Here is a 25,325-nt window from a genome sequence, read left to right as displayed (position 1 = left end):
AGTATGATGTTGGCTGTGGGTTTGTCATATATGGCCTTTATTATGTTGAGGTAGCTCCCTTCTATCCCCATTTTGTTCAGTTTTTATTATAAATGGCTGTTGAATCTTGTCAAATGCTTTCTCTGCATCTTTTGAGATGATCATGTGGTTTTTATTCCTCAGTTTGTTGATGTGGTGTATCACGTTTATTGATTTGCGGAAGTTGAACCATCCCTGTGTCCCTGGTATGAATCTCACTTGATCATAATGTATGATCCTTTTGATGAATTGCTGAATTCTGGTTGCCAAAATTTTGTTTAGAATTTTTGCATCTATTTTCATCAGTGATATTGGCCTGTAGTTCTCTTTTTTCATGGTGTCCTTGTCAGGCTTTGGTATCAGAGTGATGTTGGCCTTGTAGAATGTGTTAGGAAGTGTTGAATCCTCCCAATTTTTTTGGAGTAGCTTGAAAAGTATAGGTATTAAATCCTCTCTGAAAGTTTGGTAGAATTCCCCAGGAAAGCCATCTGGTCCTGGGGTTTTATTCTTTGGGATGTTTTTGATTGCTGTTTCAATCTCTTTCCTTGTGATTGGTCGGTTCAAATTGTTTGCTTCTTCTTGAGTGAGCTTTGGGAGATTGTAGGAGTCCGAGAATTTATCCATTTCCTGTAGGTTATGCATTTTGTTGGCATGTGATTTTTTGTCGTATTCTCTTATAATCCGTTGTATTTCTGCAGAGTCTGTTATTTCTCCTCTTTCATTTCTGATTTTGTTTATTTGAGCTTTCTCCTTTTTTTTCTTTGTAAGTCTGGCTAGGGGTTTGTCAATTTTATTTATCTTCTCAAAGAACCAGCTCTTGGTTTCATTGATCCTTTCTACTGCCTTTTTCATTTCAGTCGCATTTATTTCTGCTCTGATTTTTATTATTTCTTTCCTTCTGCTGACTTTGGGCTTTGTTTGTTCTTCTTTCTCTAATTCGGTTAGGTGTAGTTTAAGATTGCTTATTTGGGATTTTTCTTGTTTGTTACGATGTGTCTGTATTGTGATGAATTTTCCTCTTAATACAGCTTTTGCTGTATCCCATATGAGTTAGTATGGCATGTTATCATTTTCATTTGTCTCCAGGTATTTTTTGATTTCTCCTTTAATTTATTCAATGATCCATTGCTTGTTCAGTAGTGTATTGTTTAGTCTCCACATCTTTGTGCCTGTCTAAGCTTTTTTCTTGTAATTAATTTCTAGCCTTATAGCATTATGATTGGAGAAGATGCTTGTTATTATTTCAATTTTTAAAAATTTGTAGAGGCTTGCCTTGTTTCCTAACATATGGTCTATCCTTGAGAATGTTCCATGCATGCTTGAGAAGAATGTGTATTCTGCTGTTTTTGGATCGAGTGTTCTATATATGTCTATTAAGTCCAACTGTTTTAGTTTTCGTTTAGCTCCACTATTTCCTTGTTGATTTTCTGTCTGGATGATCTGTTGCTAGATGTAAACGGAGTGTTGAGGTCCCCTACTATTATTATGTTGTTTCTAACATCTTCCTTTAGGTCTGTTAATAGTTGCTTTATGAACTTTGGTGCTCCTGTGTTGGGTGCATAGATATTTATAAGCACTATTTCTTCTTGATGAAGTGTCCCTTTGATCATTATATATTGTCCCTCTGTGTCTCTCTTTACCTGCCTTATTTTGAAATCCGTTTTGTCTGATATAAGTACTGCAACACCTGCTTTCTTTTGCTTTCTATTAGCTTGAAATATTGTCTTCCACCCCTTCACTCTGAGCCTGTGTTTGTCCTTGGGGCTTAGGTGTGTTTCCTGGAGGCAACAAATTGTTGAGTCTTGTTCTTTAATCCATTTTGCCACTCTTTGTCTTTTTATTGGAGAGTTCAATCCGTTTACATTGAGGGTGATTATTGATACATATTGGCTAAATGCTGTCATTCTGTCGCTCATTCTCTGGTTTTTCTGCATTACCTTTGTTTCTCGTCCTGTGTGTTTTAGCCTACCCATTGACTTCTGCAATTTCTAATGCTGAGTTTCTTAGATTTTTCCTTATTTATATTTTGTGGCTCTGTTCTGTTTTTTAGTTTAGTGGCTACCCTGAAATTTGTATTTAGAGTCTCGTGTATAATATAGTCTATTCTCTGGTCATCTCTTACTTACTTGGCCTAGACTGATTTAGTCCCTTTGCTCTTCCCCTCCTAAATTATTATTTTCATCTCTTATTCCAACTCGTGTTATGTGTTTGTAGTTAGAGTGATAAGATATCTTTACTTTGGTGGTTTCCTTACCTTTATCCTAATGCTATAGTTGAATATTTGCTATCCTAATCTGGTTCTATCTGTCTCCCTACCCTGTGGTTTGTGACCCCTTTCTCCCTTTTTTTCTTTTTTCAGGTATGAGAGCCTTCTTGAAGAGGAGGACTTTCGGTTACAAATTCCCTTAACTTTTGCTTGTCTGGAAAAGATTTAATTTCTCCCTCATATCTGAAAGATATTTTTGCTGGATAGAGTATTCTTGGCTGAAGATTTTTATCTTTTAAAGTTTTGAATATGTCACTCCATTCTCTCCTAGCTTGTAAGGTTTCTGTAGAGAAATCTGCTGAAAGTCTGATAGGAGTTCCTTTGTAGGTTATTTTCTTCTGTCTTGCTGCCCTGAGTATTCTTTCTTTGTGTTTCATTTTTGCCATTTTTACTACTATAGGCCTTGCAGCAGGTCTTTTTACATTGACAAATCTAGGAGATCTGAAAGCTTCCTCCACACACATTTCTCCCTCAGTCCCTAGATTTGGGAAGTTCTCTTCTATAATTTCATTAAGCACACTTTCTGCTCCATTTTCCTTTTCCACGTTCTCAGGAATTCCTATGATCCTTAAATTCTTTTTCCTCATTGAATCCGCTATTTCTCTGATATTTTCCTCATTCTTTTTAATCCTTAGTTCTGTTTCTTCCTCTGTCTGGAGCCATGCAGCCTGTCTATCTTCGATTATGCTAATTTGCTCCTCTATGGTGTCTACACAGGCATTCAGGGAATCCACATTCTGTTTTATCTGGTGCATTGTATTTTTCATCTCTAGTATTTCTGATTGATTCTTCGTTATAATTTCAGTCTCTTTTATGAAGTAACTCCAGCACTCATTGACTTGTTTCTCTATCTTTCCCTCTACCTCACTGAGTTTTTTGATGATAGATACTCTGAACTCATTTTCACTTAGTTTACCCATTTCCAAGTCCTCAGGACTTAATTCTGTGTTTTTATTGTTTTCTTTCTGGCCTGGAGCTTTTATAAATTGCTGCATGGTAGAGGAGCGGTTTTTGCGCATGATGGTAGTATTCGGTTGCAGCTACAGCCTGTCGCCACTAGATGGGGGTCGAGAGCCACGCGTTCTGAGCTCTCCACCTTCAGGCAAGATGGTGGCACCCAGAACGGGTTGGGGAGGAGGGGCAGTTTCTCTCACATGCCGATCTGGATTCTGATCAGCTCTCGCTCTCTGGTCTCCTGGGGCCCTGGCTTGATGGGGTCCCCGCACATGGAAGCTTTCCCCCATCAGCGGGTTTCCACCGGCGGGAGTCCTAGATGATCCCCGGGTCATGCAGCCCCTCCCCCGCTCCTTCCCTCACCCGTGGCAGCAATCCCAGTCTCTAGGGGAGGGAGCGAAGTTCTCTCTTACCCTGTTCCAGCTCCTCCGAGGCTGGCTGCAGCTTCTCCATCCTCCATGGTCTTGTTTCTGTAGTTTTCTGACAGTCTGGCATTAGGATTATTGGCTGAAATTCAGTTTTTCCAATCCTTTCTTGTAGTTTGGAGGGGAGAGAGTCATGGGTCAGCTCACCCCGCCGTTTTGCTCCTGCACCATCCCTTCTAATTAGTAAATCTTAAATAATAATGTTTATTATTTCTGAGACAGGACCACGCTGGCACTTCCTCATACAGGGGGGCTCCCTCCTGCCCCGGCAGTGTTCATACCATAGCTGTCGCCCTCCTGGCCTGTTTTAGGAAATGGAACCTCTCATCTTGGAGCCGGGAGCACTTCTTCTTAAACAGCTGGCCGAATCTGACAAAGACATCAACAGTCTCTTCAGAAAGGTGGAAAATGACGACAACCTTGAAGACTACACCATCCAAGTAGGGGCCCCTCGTGGCCAGGCCTGCCCCACCGGGTCCTGCTCCTTCTCTCCCTGCCATCTGTTCTCCCAGCCTGACCCAGGCTTCTCACACAGACCCTGTTGGAGCTGTGGGATCAGGTGGCCGAGAAGTTCCTCCTCCAGAAGCAGGGGATTAAGAAGCTGGATGAGACCCTGCTCTCACTTGAGTTCTCCCGAGTAGACAAGGCAAGTTGGCCTGCAGATGGGCTGTTGGTGATTTTCACTTGTGCGATTTGTGAGGCCTCATGTGTCTCCTTTTAGTTTTCCAGGAAAAGAGTGAGTCACTCACTATGGTGCCCTCTTATTTCTAGCTAAAAAGCGTGTTGAAGAAATATGTGGAAATCATGGAGAAAACTTCCTGTCTCATGCAGTCCGATGTGTACAGGGTGATAAATAAAGAAGCCATGGTGAGTAGTTTTCATATGCAGTGGATCAGCCCACGGGAGAGGGAGCCTGGACCCCAAGACACCCCAGAGCCTGGTGACTCAGGAATGATGAGCTTTCCACCTGCATCGTCTTGCAGCTGTCGTGGACTCAGGGCAGTTGGTGCCCTCATAAGTGAGCCCCGCCTGGTCTGTTTGTCTATTTTTCTGGTCGTTCTTGTCTCTGCTCCTGCTGCCTGTCAGTACCTGTTGCTGAACCATGCCTGCCCCTCAGCTCTGTCCCTACTACTTCCCTGTCCACACCCCAGCCTCCCCCAGCTGCTTTCTTTGGGATAAAAACCAAGAAATTCAAGGTTGTTTGTGATGTCTCCAAAGTCAGAGTTAAGCCTGACTCCTCTGTCGTGTGAAAGGATGCTTCTTTGGCTCCTCAGAGGCACGTTTTGCTTGCATGGACTTCCAGGTCCTGTGTGGAAAGTTGGGCTTATCAGACTGTGGGCCTTCTGGCAGCACACGGAGTGAAAGTGGGTCCCGTGTTCAGCACCACAGCTGGGCTCCAGCCCAGATGTGTGCCTTGGGCTCCTGGACAGAGCACGGACAGGGAGTGAGCACAGACTCCCTCTTCTCTGCCCAGGCAGGAAGCCTCCTGAGCTAACTCAGCCCTGCACCTGGAGCTCCCTGTCCCTGAAGTGGAGACGATGATACTTAGGGGCCAGGACTTGTTGGGAGGATGACAAAAGAGGGCTCAGCAGTGGGAGCTCTAAGCTTGAGACAGGCTAGAGTCACTGACTTTTATCCATTTGATCCACTCAGGGACCAGAGTTAGTCGGTGTCCTGTTATGTGTGGTTGGTTGATGTTCCTATGCTTATTTCACCTGTTGTGACAACTGGCACTTGCTACTTGCTCCATGTGCCTTTATCTCATTTCATTTCACAAAATCCCTCTGCTGTAAACAGCATTGTCTTTGTCTTATGGCTGCAGAATTGGAGGTTCAGGAAATACTTGCCAATGCCCCCTCACAGCCATGCCAGTCGTGCCCAGGAGAGGACCACTGGGAGGACAGCCAAAGAAAGTTCTAGCTCTGACCTCATTTGGTAATTGGGTCCCGGTTCTCATCACAACCATATGTGGCTGGTCCCTGACAGCATGAGCACCCTGCTTTTGGAACAAATTTATATATATTAAAAAAACAGTTAGCGTGATGTCAGCATCATGGCAGAGTGAACTTGCCCGGGACTCTCTCCCCTCTGACATGCAACACAAAGGAGCAACCATACTTCAACAGAAAATATCCTAACAACACAAAAACCTCGGAGATACATGCAGCCACACAACAGAGGGCAGAGAGGCTGGAGCCCCGCTCAGAGGAGCTGGAACAGGGTAAGAGAGAACTTCGCTCCCTCACCTAAAGTCTGTGGTCACTGCCGTGGGAGGATCCATGAGGGAAGGAGCAGGGGAGGGGTCACGCATCTGTGGGATCATCCAGGACTCCCATGGTCCCTCGCAGCCTAGAGGGAAGACCTCTAACGAGGCAAAAGCTTTCATGTGGGGTGACCTCATCAAGCCAAGACCCCAGGAGACCAGATAGAGAGAACTGATCGAAAAACCCTAGACTGCACGCAGGAGAAAGTGCCCCTCCCCCGACCCGCTCCTTGCCATACTGGCTGAAGGCAGAGGGCTCAGAATATGTGGCTCTCGACCCCCAGCCAGTGGTGATAGGCTGTAACTGCAATCGAACAATATCAGAATGAGGACGAGCTGACTTTCCAACATCAGACAATACATCAAATCTCCAGACCAGAGAGAAAATGACAAGCACCCAGAACTCAGTCCTGAAGACACAGAAATATGTAAGCTAAACAACAATGAATTCAAAATAGCTATCATCAAAAACTCAATTAGGGGCTGGCCCAGGGGCGCAGCGGTTAAGTTCGCATGTTCTGCTTTGGCAGCCCAGGGTTTGTTGGATCAGATCCCAGGTGCAGACATGGCACTGCATGGCAAGCCATGCTGTGGTAGGCATCCTACATATAAAGTAGAGGAAGATGGGCATGGATGTTAGCTCAAGGCCAGTCTTCCTCAGCAAAAAGAGAAGGATTGGCAGCAGATGTTAGCTCAGGGCTAATCTTCGTCAGAAAAAAAAAGAACTCAATGAGGTAAAAGAGAATATAGAGAAACAATTCAGAGAATTCAGGAGGTACTTCACAAAATTATAAAGAAGAATCAATCAGAAATATTAGAGATGAAAGACACAATGGAAGAGACAAAACAAAATATGGATTCCCTGAATGCTTGTGCGGACATCACAGAGGAGCAAATCAGCATAATTGAAGATGGACATGTTGAAATGCTCCAGACAGAGAAGGAGAGAGAACTAAGACTAAAAAGAAATGAAGGAAGTCTCCAAGAAATATCCTACTCATTGAGGAAATGCAACATAAGAATTATAGGTATTCAAGAAGCTGAAGAGAAGGAGAATGGAGCAGAAAGCATGTTCAAAGAAATAATAGCAGAGAACTTCCCAAACCTAGGGAAAGAGAAGGAAATATGTGTGGAGGAAGCTTCCAGATCTCCTAGATTTGTCAATGTAAAAAGACCTACTGCAAGGCACATAGTAGTAAAACTGGCAAAAATGAATGACAAAGCAAGAATACTCAGCGTAGCAAGGCAGAAGAAAATAACCTACGAAGGAACCTCTATCAGGCTTTCAGCAGATTTCTCTGCAGAAACCTTACAAGCTAGGAGAGAATGGAATGACATGTTCAAAACTTTAAAAGATAAAAGTCTTCAGCCAAGAATACTCTATCCAGCAAAAATATCCTTCAGATATGAGGGAGAAATTAAATCTTTCCCAGACAAACAAAAGCTAAGGGAATTCATAGCCACAAGACCCCGCCTACAAGAAATCCTCAAGAAGGCCCTCATACATGAAAAAAGAAAAAAAGGTAGAAAGGGGTCACAAAACACAGAGTAAGGAGATAAATAGATAGACAGAATAAGAATAGGATAGCAGATATTCAACTATAGCATTAGGCTAAAGGGAAGGAAATCCAACAATTTTCTGCTTTCAGGAAACACATCTCAACTCCAATGACAAACACAGGCTCACAGTGAAGGGATGGAAGATGATACTTCAAGCTAATGGCAAACAAAAGAAAGCAGGTGTTGCAATACTTATATCAGACAAAAGAGACTTCAAGATAAGGCAATTAAAGAGAGACAAAGAGGGGCAGTATATAATGATCACAGGGACACTCCACCAAGAAGCAATAACACTTATAAATATCTATGCACCCAACAGAGGAGGACCAAATTTCATAAAGCAACTATTAACAAACCTAAAAGAAGATATTAATAATGACACAATAATAGTAGGGGACCTCAATACTCCACTCATATCAATGGATAGTTCATACAGACAGAAAATCAACAGGGAAACAGTGGAATTAAATGGAAAGCTAAACCAGTTGGACTTAATACACATATATAGAGCACTCCATCCAAAAACAGCAGGATACACATTCTCCTCAAGTGCACATGGAACATTCTCAAGGATAGATCATATGTTCAGAAACAAGGCAAGCCTCTATAAATTTTAAAAAATTGAAATAATAACAAGCATCTTTTCCTATCATAATGTTATAAAGCTAGAAATTCATTACAAGAAAAAAGCTGAGAAAGAGACAAAGATGTGGAGACTAAACAATACGCTATTGAACAAGCAATGGATCATTGAAGAAATTAAAGGGGAAATCAAAAACTATCTGGAAACAAATGAAAATGATAACATACCATACCAACTCATAAGGGATGCAGCAAAAGCCACATTAAGAGGGAAATTCATCGCAATATAGGCACACTTTAACAAACAAGAAAAATCCCAAATAAGCAATCTCAAATTACACCTAACTGAATTAGAAAAAGAAGAACAAACAAAGCCCAAAGTCAGCAGAAGGAGAGAAATAATAAAAATCAGAGCAGAAATAAATCCTATTGAAACAAAAAAGGCACTAGAAAGGATCAAAGAAACAAAGAGCTGGTTCTTTGAGAAGACAAATAAAATTGAAAACCCCCTAGCAAGACTTACAAAGAAAAGAAGAGAGAAAGCTCAAATAAATAATATTAGAAATGAAAGAGGAGAAATAACAACAGACTCCACAGAAATACAATGGATCATAAGAGAATACTAAGAAAAACTATACGCCAACAAAATGGATAACGTAGAGGGAATGGATAAATTCTTAGACTCTTACAACCTCCCAAAGCTGAGTCAAGAAGAAGCAGACAATCTGAATAGACCAATCACAAGGAAAGAGATTGAAACAGCAATCAAAAGCATCCCAAAGAATAAAACCCCAGGGCTAGATGGCTTTCCTGGGGAATTCTACCAAACTTTCAGAGAGGATTTAATACCTATACTTTTCAAACGATTCCAAAAAATTAGGGAGGATGGAACACTTCCTAACACATTCTACAAGGCCAACACTGATACCAAAGCCTGACAAGGACAGCATGAAAAAGGAGAACTACAGGCCAATATTGCTGATGAACGTAGATGCAAAAATTCTCAACAAAATTTTGGCAACCAGAATTTAGCAATACATCAAAAGGATCATACATTACAATCAAGTGGGATTCATACCAGGGACACAGGGATGGTTCAACTTCCGCAAATCAATAAACGTGATACACCACATCAACAAATTGAGGAATAAAAACCACATGATCATCTCAATAGATGCAGAGGAAGCAGTTGACAAGATCCAACAGCTATTTATGATAAAAACTCTTAACAAAATGGGGATAGAAGGGAGCTACCTCAACATAATAAAGACCATATATGACAAACCCACATTGAACATCATACTCAATGGGCAAAAACTGAGCACCATCCCCCTGAGAACAGGAACAAGACAGGATGCCCACTAACACCACTCTTATTCAATATCGTACTGGAGGTTTTGGCCAGAGCAATTAGGCAAGAGAAAGGAATAAAAGGAATCCAAATAGGGAGTGAAGAAGTGAAGCTCTTGCTGTTTGCAGATGACATGATCTTACATATAGAAAACCCAAAAAATCCATCGGAAAACTAATAGAAATAATTAACAACTACAGTAAAGTTTCAGAGTGCAGAATCAACTTACAAAAATCAGTTGCATTTCTATACTCTAATAATGAACTCACAGGAAGAGAACTTAAGAATACAATTCCATTTACAATTGCAACTAAAAGAATAAAGTACCTAGGACTAAATTTAACCAAGGAGATGAAGGACTTATACAAAGAAAACTATAAGACATTACTGAGAGAAATTGATAATTAAAGAAATGGGAAGAGATTCCTTGCGTCTGGATGGGAAAAATAAACATAGTTAAAATGTCCATACTACCCAAAGCAATCTACAGATTCAATGCAATCTCTATCAGAATCCGAATGACATTCTTCACAGAAATAGAGCAAAGAATCCTAACATTCACGTGGGGAAACCAAAGACCCTGAATTGCTAAGGCAGTCCTGAGAAAAAAGAACAAAGTTGGAGGTATCACAATCCCTGACTTCAAAATGTACTACAAAGCCATAGTGACCAAAACGGCATGGTACTGGTACAAAAACAGGCACACAGATCAATGGAACAGAATTGAAAGCCCAGAAATAAAACCACACATCTATGGACAGCTAATCTTTGACAAAGGAGCTGAGGGCATACAATGGAGAAAAGAAAGTCTTTTCAACAAATGGTGCTGGGAAAACTGGAAAGCCACATGTAAAAGAATGAAAATTGACCATTCTTTCTCACCATTCACCAAAATAAACTCAAAATGGATCAAAGACCTAAAGCTGAGACCTGAAACCATAAGGCTTCTAGAAGAAAACGTAGGCAGTACACTCTTTGACATCAATATTAAAAGGATATTTTCGGACACCATGTCTTCTCAGACAAGGGAAGCAATAGAAAGAATAAACAAATGGGACTTCATCAGACTAAACAGCTTCTTCAAGGCAAATGAAAACAGGGTTGAAACAAAAACACAACCCACTAACTGGGAAAAAATATTTGCAAGTCATATATCTGACAAAGGCTTAATATTCATAATATATAAAGAACTCACACAACTCAACAACAAAAAATCAAACAACTCAATCAAAAGATGGGCTGGAGACAAGAACAGACATTTCTCCAAAGAAGATATATGGATGGCCAATAGGCACATGAAAAGATGTTCATCATCGCTGATCATCAGGGAAATGCAAATCATAACCACACTAAGATATCACCTTACACCCATTAGAATGACAAAAATATCTAAAACTAATAAGTAACAAATGTTGGAGAGATTGTGGAGAAAAAGGAACCCTCATCCACTGCTGGTGGGAATGCAAACTGGTGCAGCCACTATGGAAAACAGTATGGAGATTCCTCAAAAAGTTAAAAATAGAACTACCATATGACGCAGCTATCCCACTACTGGGTATCTATCCAAAGAGCTTGAAGTCAGCAATCCCAAAAGTCCTATGCACCCCAATGTTCATTGCAGCATTATTTACAATAGCCAACATGTGGAAGCAACCTAAGTGCCCATCAATGGATGATTGGATAAAGAAGATGTGATATATATATACAATGGAATACTACTCAGCCATAAAACAGAACAAAATCGTCCCATTTGCAACAACATGGATGGACCTTGAGGGAGTTATGTTAAGTGAAATAAGTCAGACATAGAGGGACAATCTCTGTATGACTCCACTCATATGAAGAATTTAAAAATGCAGACAAAGAGAACAGATTAGTGCCTACCAGGGGAAAGATGGGGTGGGGAGTAGGCACAAAGGGTGAAGGGGTGCACCTACAACACGACTGACAAACAATAATGCACAACTGAAATTTCACAAGATTGTAACCTATCATTAACTCAATAAAAATTTAAAAGAAAACAAAAAACAGGCAAACAGATCAATGGAACAGAACTGAAAGCCCAGAAATAAAACCACACACCTACGGACAGCTAATCTTCAACAAAGGTGCTAAGAACATACAACGGAGAAAAGATAGTCTCTTCAATAAATGGTGTTGGGAAAACTGGACAGCCACATGCAAAAGAATGAAGGTAGACCGCTATCTCACACCATACACAAAAATAAACTCAAAATGAATAAAAGACTTGAAGATATGTCCTGAAACAATAAAACTCCTGGAAGATAATATTGGTAGTACACTCTGACATTGAACTAAAAAGAATCTTTTCAAATACATGGCCTCTCAGACAAGGGAGACAAAAGAAAAAATGAATAAGTGGGAATTCATCAGACTAAAGAGCTTCTGCAAGGCAGAAGAAACTAGATCAAAACAAAGAGATAACCTACCAATTGGGAGAAAATATTTGCAAATCATATATTTGACAAGGGGTTAATTGCCATAACATATAAGGAACTCACACAGCTGAACAATAAGAAAGCAAACAACCTGATCAAAAAGTGGGCAGAGGATATGAACAGACATTTTTCCAAAGAAGATATACAGATGGCCAATAAACACATGAAAAGATGTTCAACATCACTAATCATCAGGGAAATGCAAGTCAAAACTGCACTAAGATACCACCTTATGCCTGTTAAAATGGCTATAATCACTAAGACTAAAAATAACAAATGTTGGAGAAAGTGGAGAGAAGGGAACCCTCACATGCTGCTGGTGGGAATGCAAACTGGTGCAGCCACTATGGAAAACAGTATGGAGATTCCACAAAAACTAAAAATAGAATTACCATAAGACCCAGCTATCCCACTACTGGGTATTTACCCGAACAACTTGAAATCAACAATCCAAAGTGACATATGCACCCCTATGTTCATTGCAGCACTATTCACAATAGCCAAGACATGGAAACTATCCAAGTGTCCACTGACTGATGATTAGATAAAGAAGATGTGGTATATATATACAATGGAAGACTACTCAGCCAGAAAAAAAGCCAAATTCATCCCATTTGCAATAACATGGATGGACCTAGAGGAAATTATGCTAAGTGAAATAAGCCAGACTGAGAAAGACAAACATCAGATGATTTCACTCATATGTGGAATATAAACAAGTACATGGACAAAGAAAACGGTTCAGTGGTGGAGGATAGGGGGTGGGCACAGGGGGTGAAGGAGAGCATTTATGTGGTAACAGTCAAGAAATAATGTACCACTGAAATCTCATATCAATGTAAACTATTATAAACTCAATAAAATAAATTTTTTAATAAAAAACCCAGTTAAACCCTCAGAGCCCACCAGAGTGCTGAACTCCAGGGAACTCAAACCCCTTCTCCAACAAACAACCTGATGCGGCTGTGGAGCTGAGCTGAAGCTCACGTGGTCGGGGTTTATGGTTAAGCCTTTAGGAGAGACTTGTCACTGTCTGTGGCTGCTGAGCCCCAGTGACCCCTTAGTACTCCTCAGATGCTGTCACTGCCCTGCTCGGCCACGGCCCTGCTGGGCCCCAGGCCCTCGACCCGCACCTCACCTGGGCCCTCTCCAGCCTCCCACTGCCCCACTCCACCTGAGCCTTGTTCTGATGTCCGGGAGCTCCCGTCTCATCTAAAGCCTGCCTGCCTGTGACCACAGGTCATAAACCACGCCCTGCTGGGCAACCGGAGGGCCATCGCCCAGCTGTTTGTCAATCTGATGGAGGCCACGCTACAGCAGGAGCTCGAGAGCCGCTGCCGCTGGCAGGGCCTGGTTGATGCCTGGAAGGCCCTCAAGAAGGAGGCCCTAGTGCAGAATTTCAGGTCAGTGGCTGCCCACACTGCCGACAGCAGAAGGATGACATCCTCCTTCTCTTTTTTGTCGTTACTTTAAAATGCCATTGTTTTTCTGGTGGTTAAAGTAATGTGTGCTCCTTTTTAAAAGTTAAAATAGATAAAAGTTTAAAGAAGAAATTAAAAATCACCACTAATCCCTCACCACAATGAGAAGCACAGCTGATATGTTGGTATATTTTCTCCCAGGCTTTTTTAGACCCAGACTGCATATGTACATTTGTATCTTATTTTCTTCATAAACATTATGGCATAAGCATTTTCTGAGAACCGTACAAGTTGTATGAAACATTAGTCTGATTATCTGCCCAATTTCCATTCTTTACAATAGAAGAAAACATACAACCCTGTGTTACTGGGCCAAGGCACACAGCTGTCCCTCAGGTGTGGACACTCGCCTCCCTCCAGGAGCAACTTCCACCCACGGAAGGGACTGAAGAGAGGGCCCACCCCCACGCTTCCCCCGCCAGGGGGCACTTTTGTTAATACTGACACAAGGGTCCTGGAACTTTTGGCCAACAAGTAAGACTTTCTTTAGCTAAGAAAGCGATGCCTTGGGCCAAGATGTCTGAGGACACTAAAGAGTGTCTGTCTGTCTACACTGCGGGTCTGTGGGTAGGAGGCCAGCCTGTGCATCTGCATTTCTGGATGGAGAGCGCCAGAGTCTGACACTGGGGATGAAGGAAAGTGTGCCGGGACCTGGCCCCACCTCTGCTTTCCCTGTAGCCTTGATCAAGCGCTTGAACATTCGGAGCCTTTCTCTCCCAGTGTAAAAGGGGTACCGTAAGGGACCAGTGATGGGTTTCCGTGATGACCCAGAGGATGCTGTATGGAAAGTGCTGGGTCTGGGTCTGGACCTGGGGGGTTGTTACGAACGTCAGTAATCATCCACAGCGATGGCAGGAGCCGACATTTACTGGGCGTTTCCCACAAGCAAGTTACGGCGCTAAGGGTTTTGCTTGTAATGTCTTGCTGAGTCCTCACAGGGACCAGATGAGGAAGGTACTAGCATTAGCTCCATTACAGAAGAGGAAACCGAGCTTCAGAGGAGGAGAGTGACTTGCCCAAGGTCACAGAGCCGCAGGTGGCAGTCAGGACCCACACCTGCTCTTAGTGCCAGAGCCTCACTGGCAGTCCCTCGCTTCTTCTCTCCCCACTTCTCCCTCCCTCCCTCCCTCCCTCCCTTCCCTCCTTTCCTCTGTGTCCCAGAGGCCCAGGATGGGGAGGAAGGGCTGGGAGTGGTGTGAGGGTGCTGGGGTTCTGAACATTCTTACCATGGGTCTCACCCCTTGTCTCCTACCTGTCCTTTCCCTCCTCTCCTCTCCATGGCGCCACCGTGTGTGGACACCAGTGAGTTCATGGCCAGTGAGAGGATCCAGGCTCCTCCAGCCGTGAAGAACGAGCTGGAGAGCATGCTGAAGAACCAGGAGGCCCTGCAGCGCAAGCGGCTGGAGCATCTCTGCGCCATCTGGTACAACGGGAGGGGTTGCTGGCGAGGGCACTTTTGGGGGGCCCTGGGGGTGGCACAGTCCTCAGCACTGACCTTTCTCCTGATGTGTCCCCCAGACCAGGCCATCTCCTGGTTCTCTCGTCTGGGGCTGACCACCTGGGCCCATGTTCTGGTTCTCTGGTCTTGGGCTGACCACCTGGGCCCACATTCCAGCCCCAATGACAACAAAGAACGTGACACCTTTGCTACAGAAAGAAGGTTAAGGTGACTGTGCCAAACTTGGAAGGAGGCAATGGCAAGGGGCGAGGTGGGGGCATTGGGGGAGGGAGGGGACTTCCTCCTGAGGGCAGCAGAGTGGCTCCCTCAGCTGTGCAGTTTGCAGGGTGTGTTAGAAGGGTCTGAGGCTGGAGGCTGGAGGTCAGTGAGGAGGCGGCTGCCGTCAGACAGGGGACCTGTTAGAGGCTCTAGACACTCCCCTCAGACCTGGGGCCACCTGGCTCTGATCCCATAATAAGCTCTTTGGCAGGGGCCACACTAAATGTTCTAGACCCTGGAAGCCCACTGCCTGGGGACCCTGTAGCATCCGCTCTGAGCAGCAGGATGGAGCCTGCGTGGTCCTGCAAGGCGGAGATGCTTCCTGTGCTGGGAGATACTCCTCCTCTTCCTGTGCCCCTCGCTGGCCCCTCCCACCCTGGTAACCCTGGGATGCAGGTTCTTCTTGTCCCCCCACCACAGAGCCTAAGTTCTCCTGGGATACAAATGACAATTAGAGCTCCACAGGGTCTCCCCCAGGGTGGGTGCCTCCTGCCCCGTGTGCACCCACGTTTTCATGCAGGCGTAAAATTAACAAGGTGGATAAAAATCTCAGCACCAGGAAAAGTACTTTTGTTGTTTTCTGTAACTCCACTCATTTCTGACTCTGAGCCCCTGTTTGTCTTTCTTGGGGCCCCATCCATTGAGGGAAAGTTATGGAGTCTCACTGGACGCTGGGCCTGGTGGTAGGGGTCTGGTCGTCAGTGTTTGGTCCATCCGGGTGCATCTGGGCAACTTCTGCTGCCTCCAAACAGCTGGACTCGGGAATCTTGAGGAGGCTGCTCTGAGCGCCTGCGTGCCCCTGACCAGGCAGCAGTTTCTCTACTGGGTCTTGCAGCTGCTCCCATGATGCCACCAGGAAGCAGGACCCGGCTGCCGCTGCCAGGCATCCGCCATCCTGCTCTGTCCACGCCTCCCCCCAGCCCCTTTCTATTGACAAGGGGAAAGCCCTGGTCCCCAGGATCGTTCTCCTCCCCATGGCTCTCAGCCCACTCCCATAATCGCCTTCTCCTTACCAATGCTCTAGGCTCTCCTAAGAACTTAGACTTTGAAAACAAAAGCCAGAGAGATTTCTAGGCTGCTGTCTTTTCTTCCCCACCACACCCCCTGCCCAGGCAGTGAACGTGGAGCTGGCTGGCTACCTGCCTGATGGAGGGAGAGACAGGGCTGAACACAGGGGGAAAATGCAGGCATCGACGCTCTGGCCACAGCTGGGAGACACTGTGCGGTGGCAGTGTCTGCAGGCAGGGCATGGAGCTAGTGGGTGATGTGCGCTGGCCTGGAGAAAGGTGGGGCGGCTCTGTGAAATCAGAGGCATGAGTGCATGTTTACAGGACCCAGCAGCTCCTTACGTGGGAGTACGTAAAGGGTGAGGTCAGGGCACAATTCTAGCGTCCAGAGGTGCGTACTGTGAACACAAGGCTTGAACGTGCAACTTAAAGGTCAAGTTGCAAAGCCTTGATCATAGAATTCCCATGAGCGTCAAGAATGAAGCTTTGCGTTTGTGGTTTGTTTGTGCAAGGAGGTCTTGACAGCATCGCAAAACACACTGTGTAGACACCCACCTATTTCTCCTGGACCTGTCAGGCAGCCAGGGAGCCTTCTAACCAAGCCCAGGAGCTGTCCCAGGAAACTGCCCCACGTGGGATCACAGGGAGTCCCTCCTCTGGAAAGCCCAGAGCCCTGGACCGGCGGGGGCCTTGCTTCTGCTCATGCACAGGCCCTGCTGCAGGCTTGTGGGCGATGATGGCAGAGGGCTGGGGAGTCTTGCTAAGATTCCCAGGGCCCGAGAGGGCGTTATCCAAAGGCCGGGGAGAATCCCCATGGATTTTCTGGGACCCAGCAAGTATAAATGCATATAATTTTAAAATAAATTTTAAAAATACAATTTGTATTTTGGAGTGATGTTAGATTTACAGAAAAATTACAAAAATAGCACAAAGAATTCCTGTATACCCCTCACCCAATTTCCTCTAAAGTTGTGATCTTCCATTATCACTGGACATTTGTCAAAACTAAGAAGGTAACTTTGATGCATTCCCATTAACTAAATATCAGACTTTTTCTGATTTTACCAGTTTTTCCACTAATGTCCTTTTCCTGTTCCAGGACCTGGTCCAGGATACCACACTGCATTTAGTACTACACAGTGTTGCTCTTTACTGTCCCGCCATAAGTAGGGTGCCCAAGACCATCCTGGGGTGCACGTCTTGTCCTGGCATAATCATTAATAGCCCCCACACTTTCACTGTCAAAAACGCCCTGGTTTGGATAATAAACTACACAGTCCCCCTAGCCTTACACATCTTTCCACATCGTTAAACACTACCCAAAACATGGGGGCTTAAAACACATTTCCTGTTTCTCCTGATTCTGTGGGCCAGCTGGGAAGTCCCCCTGGTCTGGGCGGGCTTGGCTGGGGCTGGGTGGCCCAGGACGGCCTCACTCCCCCGTCTGGAGCCGGGACTGGGACAGCTGGGGCTTCTCTGCACTCGCTCTCAGCCTCCAGGAGCTCACCCGGCTCACAGGCACGGGGGCGGCAGAAGAGCTCCCGGCGGCAAACCAGGGTGAACGGGATGCCTGAGCCCCTCCGAGCCTCTGCTGGGTCACGTTGCTGATGTCCCATCAGCCAAGGCCAGTGTCACAGCCAAGCCCAGATCCGGGGATGAGAAACAGACCCCACCTCGCAGTGGGAGGAGCTAATGATACATGACCGTTTTCCATCTGCCACACTGTGTAGTTTATTTAGACAATTCCCTATTGTTGGATATGAGGTTGTTTATGTATTTCGTGTGTGTGTTTATAAACAGTGCTAAGTGACCGACTTAATGCATAAACTTCATATGTGTTTTATATTGTTTTCTCAGATTGGGTTCCCAGAAGGGGTTTCCTTGTTCGTGACGTGAACCGTTTGTTTTTTCCCTTGAGAAAAATTCAGTTTTATTTCCTAAGTAACAGACTCATGGATATTAAATAGGTCTTTCCATGGGGCATGTTTTCAGCACCAGGAAACCCCCAGCGAGTCACTGTGTATCTTCGGTATTTGGGTCGATACGACTCTGGAGCCGTGTTCCTCGAAGGTGCTGCCAGTTCGGGTAGTGAACGGTTATTCAAGCTTGGTGACTTGTCACATCTTCCCTCCCCAGTGACCTTCTGCCTCCCGGCTACAGCAGAGCTCAGCTGGCCGAATGGCGTTCCTCTCTCAACTCCCTGAACAAGCACCTCGGTGAGTGAGGTCTGGGGCTCCCATTCGGGTCTCTCCAGCTCTGTTCGCGTGGGAGCTTTGTAGCAGCGCCAGCAGCCAGTCAGCCGGTTACGTGAGCGTCTGTTGTGAACACGGGAGTGGGTGGCAAGGCTGTCCTGGGGAAGCAGGGAGGCATGTAGACGGAGAGTGAGCCCAGGGGGTTCACATCCACCCTCCAGGACTCGGCCTGGCAGAGCTCCTCCTCCCTCCCACCACCTCGCAGTCATTGCCCGGCCGGCAGCCCCGCCAGCCACACACTCTGACCCCTGACTCTTGACCCAGCATGGAGCCAGAGGGACAGTTCCAATGACCCTTTGTGAGGACAGGTGAGGGGCCAGGCCCTGGGCATGTGAGGTTAAAGTCTTACAGTCAGGGAGAGGTGGGTGTGACGCCCAGCTCTGTGCTGTCCCAGCTCTGCGACCTTGGGGAAGTCGCAGCTTCTCATGGCCTCGAACTCCTCCTCTGTACAATAGGGATTTCAAGAGGAACAATAAAGGTACCTACCCTGTGGGGTTCATGTGAGAATTACATGCAATCCTGCGATCCAGGCATAATTCAGTGCCTGGCTTACACAGAGAGCGCTCAGTAATAAATGGTAGTGTTTAAAAATGCTGTAAGTCAAGGGTTCTCAAACTCCTGTCCCTGGGCCAATGCCTGTTTGCAAGTTAGTTCCACTGGAACATGGCTATGCTCATTTGTTACATGTTGTTTCTGGCTGCTTCTGCTCTGCAACAGCAGAAATGAGGAGTGGTGACAGAGACATTATGGCCTGCAAAGCTGGAAATATTTGCTATCTAGCCCTTTATAGAAAAAGTTTTCCAAGCCTTGCTCTAGAAGGTATATAATATTTCTATCTCCTTTGAGGCTCACAGCAACCTAGTGAGGTCAGTGGTGTCATTGTCCCCCTGTGATAGAGAAGGACTCGGAAGCATAGAGAGGTGAAGTACCCTGCCCAAGGTCACATAGCTAGTGAAGTGTCACGGCTGGACTTGAGCTGAGTAGCTCAGTTAGTAGTACTCACCATTGCTCCGGGGCTCTCAGGTTTATCATTCCAAAGGTATTACAGTTATATTATATTATAATATCCAGGGCAAGAGCCCCGAGACCCTAAATGATAGCAGTGGCCGCCATTCACCAGGTACCCCCTAGGGCCAGGTGTGGCACTGGGCCCTGGTAACCAGCAGGGAGGATTGCCCCTTGGGTGCTTCCAGGCCGGAGTAGAAGTCAGACCATGCAGGACGTTACAGCAGGAGTGGGCAGGTGACCCGCATGTATTTGGGGACACAGGTTAAGGCACACAAGACCTTGCCAAGGAAGTGATCATCCAGCTGAAACTGACAAGCCAAGTAGGAGTTAGCCAAGCCCAGGGGTCAGGGGACCTGTTCAAGCAGAAAGACCAGCACGTGGGGAGGCTCAGAGGCAAGACAGCTGGGCCTTCGGGGAAAGGAGAAGGTGGCAGGGAGGCCAGAAGATGCTGAGGGCCAGGCTGTGCCGGCCGCGTGGCCATGTGGAGGAGGCTGCACTTTATCCTGAGGGCACTGGGGACCCAGTGGAAGGTGCTGAGCTGGGAGTGATGAGGTTAGAGGGGGACAATCAGAGGGGCACAGGAGGGAAGCACAGACACCCCCGGGGCGTCCATCACAGCGACTTCACTGGAAGGATGGGGATGTGCTGGCCTAGGAAGCGGCCCTGGAGATGGGAGAAAGCAGCTTCAGCGCTGCTCCTCGCCAGTGCCGCTGCCTATCTAACCTCCCGCACGTCCCCACTGCCGTTCACCCTGCCTTCCTCCCCAGCCCTTGTCCAAGAACAACCACCATAATCTCTGTGTGGTCTTCCAGTTTCCAGAACTTATTGTAGACACCAAGGGTCACACTAGTTGATCATAACTGGGAAACAATAGGGAGAGGGAAGAGGAGAAATCAATCAGTCAACGCATCCGCGAGCTTCTGCGTGTTCTGCTAGTCCAGTCGCTTCTTAAGGAATTAACCGCAGAATGACCTGTAAACGCTCGTTCAGTTTGCACACTTGCCACTGTTGTACAACTTGGTACAACTCTCCAAAGAGAATCTCACCAGCCTTGAATCTGAGCCAAGAATCAAGTCAGAGTGGATTTGTAACAGCTGAAGATGACTCCCCATTTGAGGGCCTTATCTTGGGGTGTCGGGGCCCCCTGTGAGGAGGGAGCCCTGATCTGAGTGGGGACCATCTCACTTAAGTACCGCGCTGCTGAGGCGCCTTGCTGGGGAGAAGCTCTTCCCTCAGCACTGGGGAAGCGCCTCCTGCTGGTGCGCCCTTTTCCTGCTGGAAGAGCAGCTGACATGTCTGTTTCTGCCCATGAGACGCCTACCACGTGGACTGTATGATGCGTGTCCGCCTGCAGTATGAGAAGACGTGGCAGGAGTGTCTGGCCCACATGCAGAAGTGCAAGGTGGGTTTCCCTCCTGGCGGCCAGAAAAGAGGGTCAAAGGGCAGCGGCCTGGTATCCCCTCCCTGGCCTGCCCCTGCCCCTCTCCAGCCTGGATCCTCTCCTTCCTCACGTGCCCTGGCCCTCACTGGCCCCTGGGCATCCTGAAGCTGTCCCTCTGCCGGGACCCCTTCCTCCCCAGCTATTCCCACCCATCCCTCGGGTTGTAGCCCCACATGGCCTCCTCCAGGAAGCCTTCCCTGATCCCACAGAGGAAGGTATACACTCTCTGATCACCTCAGAATTCCCCTTTACTCTCTGTTTCACTCACAGCACTTGACATTATTTTCTCAGAGGAGGTCGTGTCATGGGGGTTGTTTAGGCACCCCCCCCCGCCCCGCCCCCCTGTCTACCCCCCTGTCTACCCCCCTGCCGCCTCTGCGCCGAGACCGCGAGTTCACTCCCAAACCCCTCTACGGAGTGCCTGGTTTTCTGGGGCTCAAGGAAATATTGTGTCAAACTGCCACTCCCCAGCTCCTTGTTCAGATGAAAAACCCAGAGAAGCCTAACCCTTCTGGGGACGGTTTGACCCGCGCCCTGGCCGAGGGAGTCGGGACTCGGCGGCCCGCGCTCCGCCCTCGGCCCTCGGCCCTCGGCCGGCTCCGCCCCGCCGGGCTCTGGGGCGCAGGTTGTGCCAGCCGCGGGCTCGCGCTCCCAGGGACCTAGGATGTTCTCGGACTTGGGGGCCGGCCCCGCCTGGGGACGAGACGACCACGTTTGCAGAAGGCCGGGGGCTGCCATTTGCCCTGAGCCTCTCGGTCAGCTCTTGGGGGCGTCACACCTCAGCGGTAGAGCCCGGAAGGAGGGGAGGGAAACCTCCGCCCGGGGGCCTCCCCAGGACCCCGCCCCGGGCTCCCCGCCCCTCCTGCGCTGCCCGGGCTCCCCCTGTGCTGCCGCCTGAGCCGGCCTCGCTGCCCTTTGTGGGGCACAGGCGGGGACGGTGCTGAGGTCGTCCCGTACCCAAGGGCGCAGGAAGCCTGACCCAGGGCACCTGGTCCTCCTGTTGGGCAGCACTGGAAGTACACAGCTGTGGACACGTCTTTAATTTGGGGGGGGTTGGTTTATGTGAGATGTTGGTGCATAAACCAAGGCTTTACTAATAAAGAGAGCCCGCTTTCCAGTTGGCATAACTCACAGTTACAGGGAAGGGGAGCCCTGTCTGACTAACAGCAGCCCCGAGACCGTCTAGGATGGCGGTTTATGCTGTAGGCTCTGCAGTGGGAGCGCTCTGAGTTCAGATCCGGGCCCCACCCTTGCCAGGTGTGTGGCCTCCAGCAAGTCCCTTCACTTCTCTGAGCCTGGGTTTCCTTACTTGTCAAACGGGGCTAATGAGAACACTGCTGGGGGATTCAGTGAGACAAGGGGGCAGCACGCAGCAGCTGGACACGGTGGATGCACCACAAAGCTGGACCCTCTCGGCTGCTGTGAGGGTTTCCTCTGAGGCTCTCAGGGAGGGGTGGGAGGCAGATCTCAGGGGGCAGCACCAGGCCCTGAGGTGAAGCCCCACCGGCCCTAAGCCAGTCTCTGCCTTGTCCCCCTCCAGAAGCAGCTACTGGACTGGAAAGCCTTCACGGAGGAGGAGGCAGAGAGCCTGGTGAGCCCATCCTTCTTGCAGATGGTGGGAGCGCTCCAGAGCAAGGTGGAGGAGGAGCTGGAAGGCCTGGATGTGCGTAGCAGGGGACCCACACAGCTGGGGAGCAGGGCAGGCGTCACCCTGGCACTGGGCTATGAGGAGAATGGGAGTCCGGGTGCCTCCAACTTTCCTGTCACTAGTGCGTTCATCTCCCTCTTCGTGGCCAGCCCCTCTGGAGCAGTCCCTCTGTGCCAGGCACTCCAGGCTCACCCCTGACTCCCCGGCCACATGCTGACACCAGTGCTGAGCAGGAGTCCACGTGAGCAGTCTCGGGCCGTGAGTGCTCCCCGAGTCCTTGCTGAGTCTGAGTTTTTTTCTTTCCTTATTATGTGGAGAATTTTCATCTTTTCACTTAAAGGAAGCACGAAGCACTTTACGGCTTCTCTTTGGCATATTTGAATTTCCAGCGTCACTCCTCTTGCACTTTGGGGCCATTATTAAGTAAACTAAGGGTGACTTGAACACAAGCACTGCGATACCACGACAGTCGATCTGATAACGGAGATGGCTGCTGAGTGACTAATCCGCGAGTGACGGGTGGTGGGGAGCGTATTCACATGGCTCCGCTGCGCTGGACCAAGGGACGATGTACTTCCCGGGAGGGACGGAGCGGGAGGGCGTGGGATTTCATCATGCTGCTCAGAATGGTGCGCAGTTTGAAACTTATGAGTTGTTTATTTCTGGAACTTTCCATTTAATAATTTCGGACCATGGTTGACTGTGGGTGACTGAAAACGCAGAAAGTGAAACTGAGGATAAGGGGGGACTACTGTATCTTCTTTCGATTTTTTTAGCCATTTAAAAATGTAAAATCTGTGCTCAGTTGGCAGGGCCAAACCAAAAAGGGCAGAGGGCCACATTTAGCCCACAGGCCAAGTTCGCCAACCCCGACCCCATGAGAGCATAAAACACGTAGATAAAAGGGGAGAGGTGGGGATTTAACAGCAGAGGGTGGTGTTCGGCTCAGATGCTGAACGTCAGGAGCTCCAAAGAAGGAAAGATGCCCCAGGCCGAGATAGTATGGCCACCTGCGTGCCAGGCTGAAGCCTAGGGTTGGTCCTTCCTTCTTCTAGGCCCCAAACTCCTGTCAGTGATTCCAGTGGACATGAGACAGGTCTCGAGATGGGACTTCAGAGTCAGCCAGACCAAAGAGACGACCCTGGGCAGACTAGAAATGCTGCCCCAGAGGTGGGAAGGCCATGAGCTGAGGTGTGGCTGAGAAGATGATCTTGAGGGATGGTGCCCAGGCAGTGACAGCCAGTCCTTGGAGACATGAGGCCTCCACTGGCTGGCGAGGGAGCCCCGTGAGTGGGGCCCTCCTCTTCGCCCTGGGCCAGACGGCTCTCAGGCCCCTTCTCTGGGTTCTGCCTCTGCAGAAATGCTTCGAGGCCCTGGCCAAGCAGACAGAGCAGCAGAGCGCAGACCTCTTCAGCTACTTCCAGGAGGCCGTGCAGCTGTGGGAGGCACATCAGAGCATGCTGTCGGTGCAGGAGCTGGAGCTCGAGAAGAGGATGGAGCAGCAGCGGCAGAAGCACAGCCTGGAGAACCAGGTGTGGCCTCCAGCACCCAGGTAGCCCCCACAGGGGATTAGGGAGGGGCTGCAGCCAGACTGTCAGCAGCCCAATGACTCTGCCTGGTGGCTTGTGAACTCAGCCAGCATTCAGATGCAAAAAAAAAAAACCAAGAACTTTGATCAGTACTTCACACTATAAACAAAAATTAACCCCAAATGTATCCTAGACTCAAAGGTAAAACCTCAAGCTGTAAAACTCGAACAGGTGGGGAAATTGAGGCTCACCTTGGTCACGGGGCCGGATGGGAGTAGAAGAAATCTGCCTGAGTCAGACCCGGGCTCTGTGATGGGTCCCTGGATCCAAATGTGTTGTCTGTAAGAGAGTGTGCATGAGAGGCAGACAGACTCGGGGCTCTGGAGCATCTGCCTCTGGCAGTCACCCTGCCCCCACAGGAGATGAGCTGGGCCCCCACCCACCTGCCTCCACACAGTCCAGGGAGTGGAGGGGGCAAGCTCAGCATCTGATTTCAGTGTGACTGGTGCGAAGGAGGACAAGGAGCAGGTGCCACGGGAAGGTGTGGCAGGGCCTGCCCAGGGCGGGTGGGTGTAAGGGATGTGTCCCTGAGGAGTCCCATCTGAGCCGGGTCTCCGGAGATGTAAAGTAGACAGAGAAGAACATTGCAGGCAGAGAGAAGAGCCCGGAGGCCCGGAGCAGTGAGAGTCAGGGGGTGGCACACTTGGTGCCCTTGGTAGAGGAGAGTCCTGGGCTTGCCCGGTACCTGCACCTCAGCTCCAGGGGCAGGGTCTCTGCGCGTCACTTACACCTGTCAGCTCTGGTAACTCACGTCTGCGTCCTCCTGTTGTGGGGGACTGCCAGGCCCAGGAGGCCCACCTTGACAAGCTCTTGGACCAACTGAGGCAGCAAAGCCATGAGGAAACCCTGAAGCTTCACCTGGAAAAGGCCAAAGATTTTCTGGAGAATATGAAATGCAGGTAGGCAGACCAGACCCCAAAAGACAGAAGGGTTGGCCTGGAATCCATATTCAAGGTCAGAGGCGGCCTGCTGAGCAGCCCAGGGGTTGCCCAGCAAGCTCAAGATGCAAATATTGCCTCTAACTTTGGAGGACATTGGGTCCTTTGCAGCTCTGCTCTCAGCCAGCATAGAAGCTTCTGGGGAGAACTTTGATCTGAAAAGTATGTGGAGGGAGGTTTCAAGGCCGTGTAGTTCAGAGGCCAAGAGCATGGGCCCTCCCTCCACCTTTTTAAATTTTAAAACGTACATGCCCTTTGTTAAAGAAAAAAAAGTTAATACAAATGTAGAAATTTTCCCTCATTCCTGCCCAACTCTTCCTTTTTATGGACATATACATTTATATATGTGGATGTGTACACATATAT

The 25,325-nt window shown here is 48.0% G+C and overlaps 1 protein-coding gene across 9 annotated transcripts in view; it reads left to right on the top strand.

Annotated features, from left to right (window-relative positions):
- LOC106822907 (coiled-coil domain-containing protein 180-like) overlaps window positions 1–25,325 on the top strand; it is a 69,146-nt gene that overhangs the window by 9,897 nt on the left and 33,924 nt on the right. For 7 of the 9 annotated variants that reach the window (XR_011506340.1, XR_011506341.1, XR_006533320.2 and 4 more), the window contains exons 7-16: window positions 3,975–4,103; window positions 4,199–4,309; window positions 4,435–4,530; window positions 13,118–13,281; window positions 14,663–14,782; window positions 18,220–18,299; window positions 20,657–20,745; window positions 22,325–22,447; window positions 23,791–23,964; window positions 24,805–24,920. Coding sequence is in view for 6 of the 9 variants with exons in the window: in XM_070519162.1 (XP_070375263.1) it covers window positions 3,975–4,103; window positions 4,199–4,309; window positions 4,435–4,530; window positions 13,118–13,281; window positions 14,663–14,782; window positions 18,220–18,299; window positions 20,657–20,745; window positions 22,325–22,447; window positions 23,791–23,964; window positions 24,805–24,920 (1,202 nt within the window). In the remaining 3 variants the exon portion in view is untranslated. The remainder of the gene's footprint in view (window positions 1–3,974; window positions 4,104–4,198; window positions 4,310–4,434; window positions 4,531–13,117; window positions 13,282–14,662; window positions 14,783–18,219; window positions 18,300–20,656; window positions 20,746–22,324; window positions 22,448–23,790; window positions 23,965–24,804; window positions 24,921–25,325) is intronic. The other 2 variants (XM_070519161.1, XM_070519160.1) reach the window with 1 other exon arrangement.

Source organism: Equus asinus, chromosome 10 (genome assembly GCF_041296235.1).
Source record: "Equus asinus isolate D_3611 breed Donkey chromosome 10, EquAss-T2T_v2, whole genome shotgun sequence".
Classification (NCBI taxonomy): domain Eukaryota; kingdom Metazoa; phylum Chordata; class Mammalia; order Perissodactyla; family Equidae; genus Equus; species Equus asinus.
Note: the sequence above shows the minus strand (reverse complement) of the source record. Positions and strands in the feature narration are given on the sequence as shown.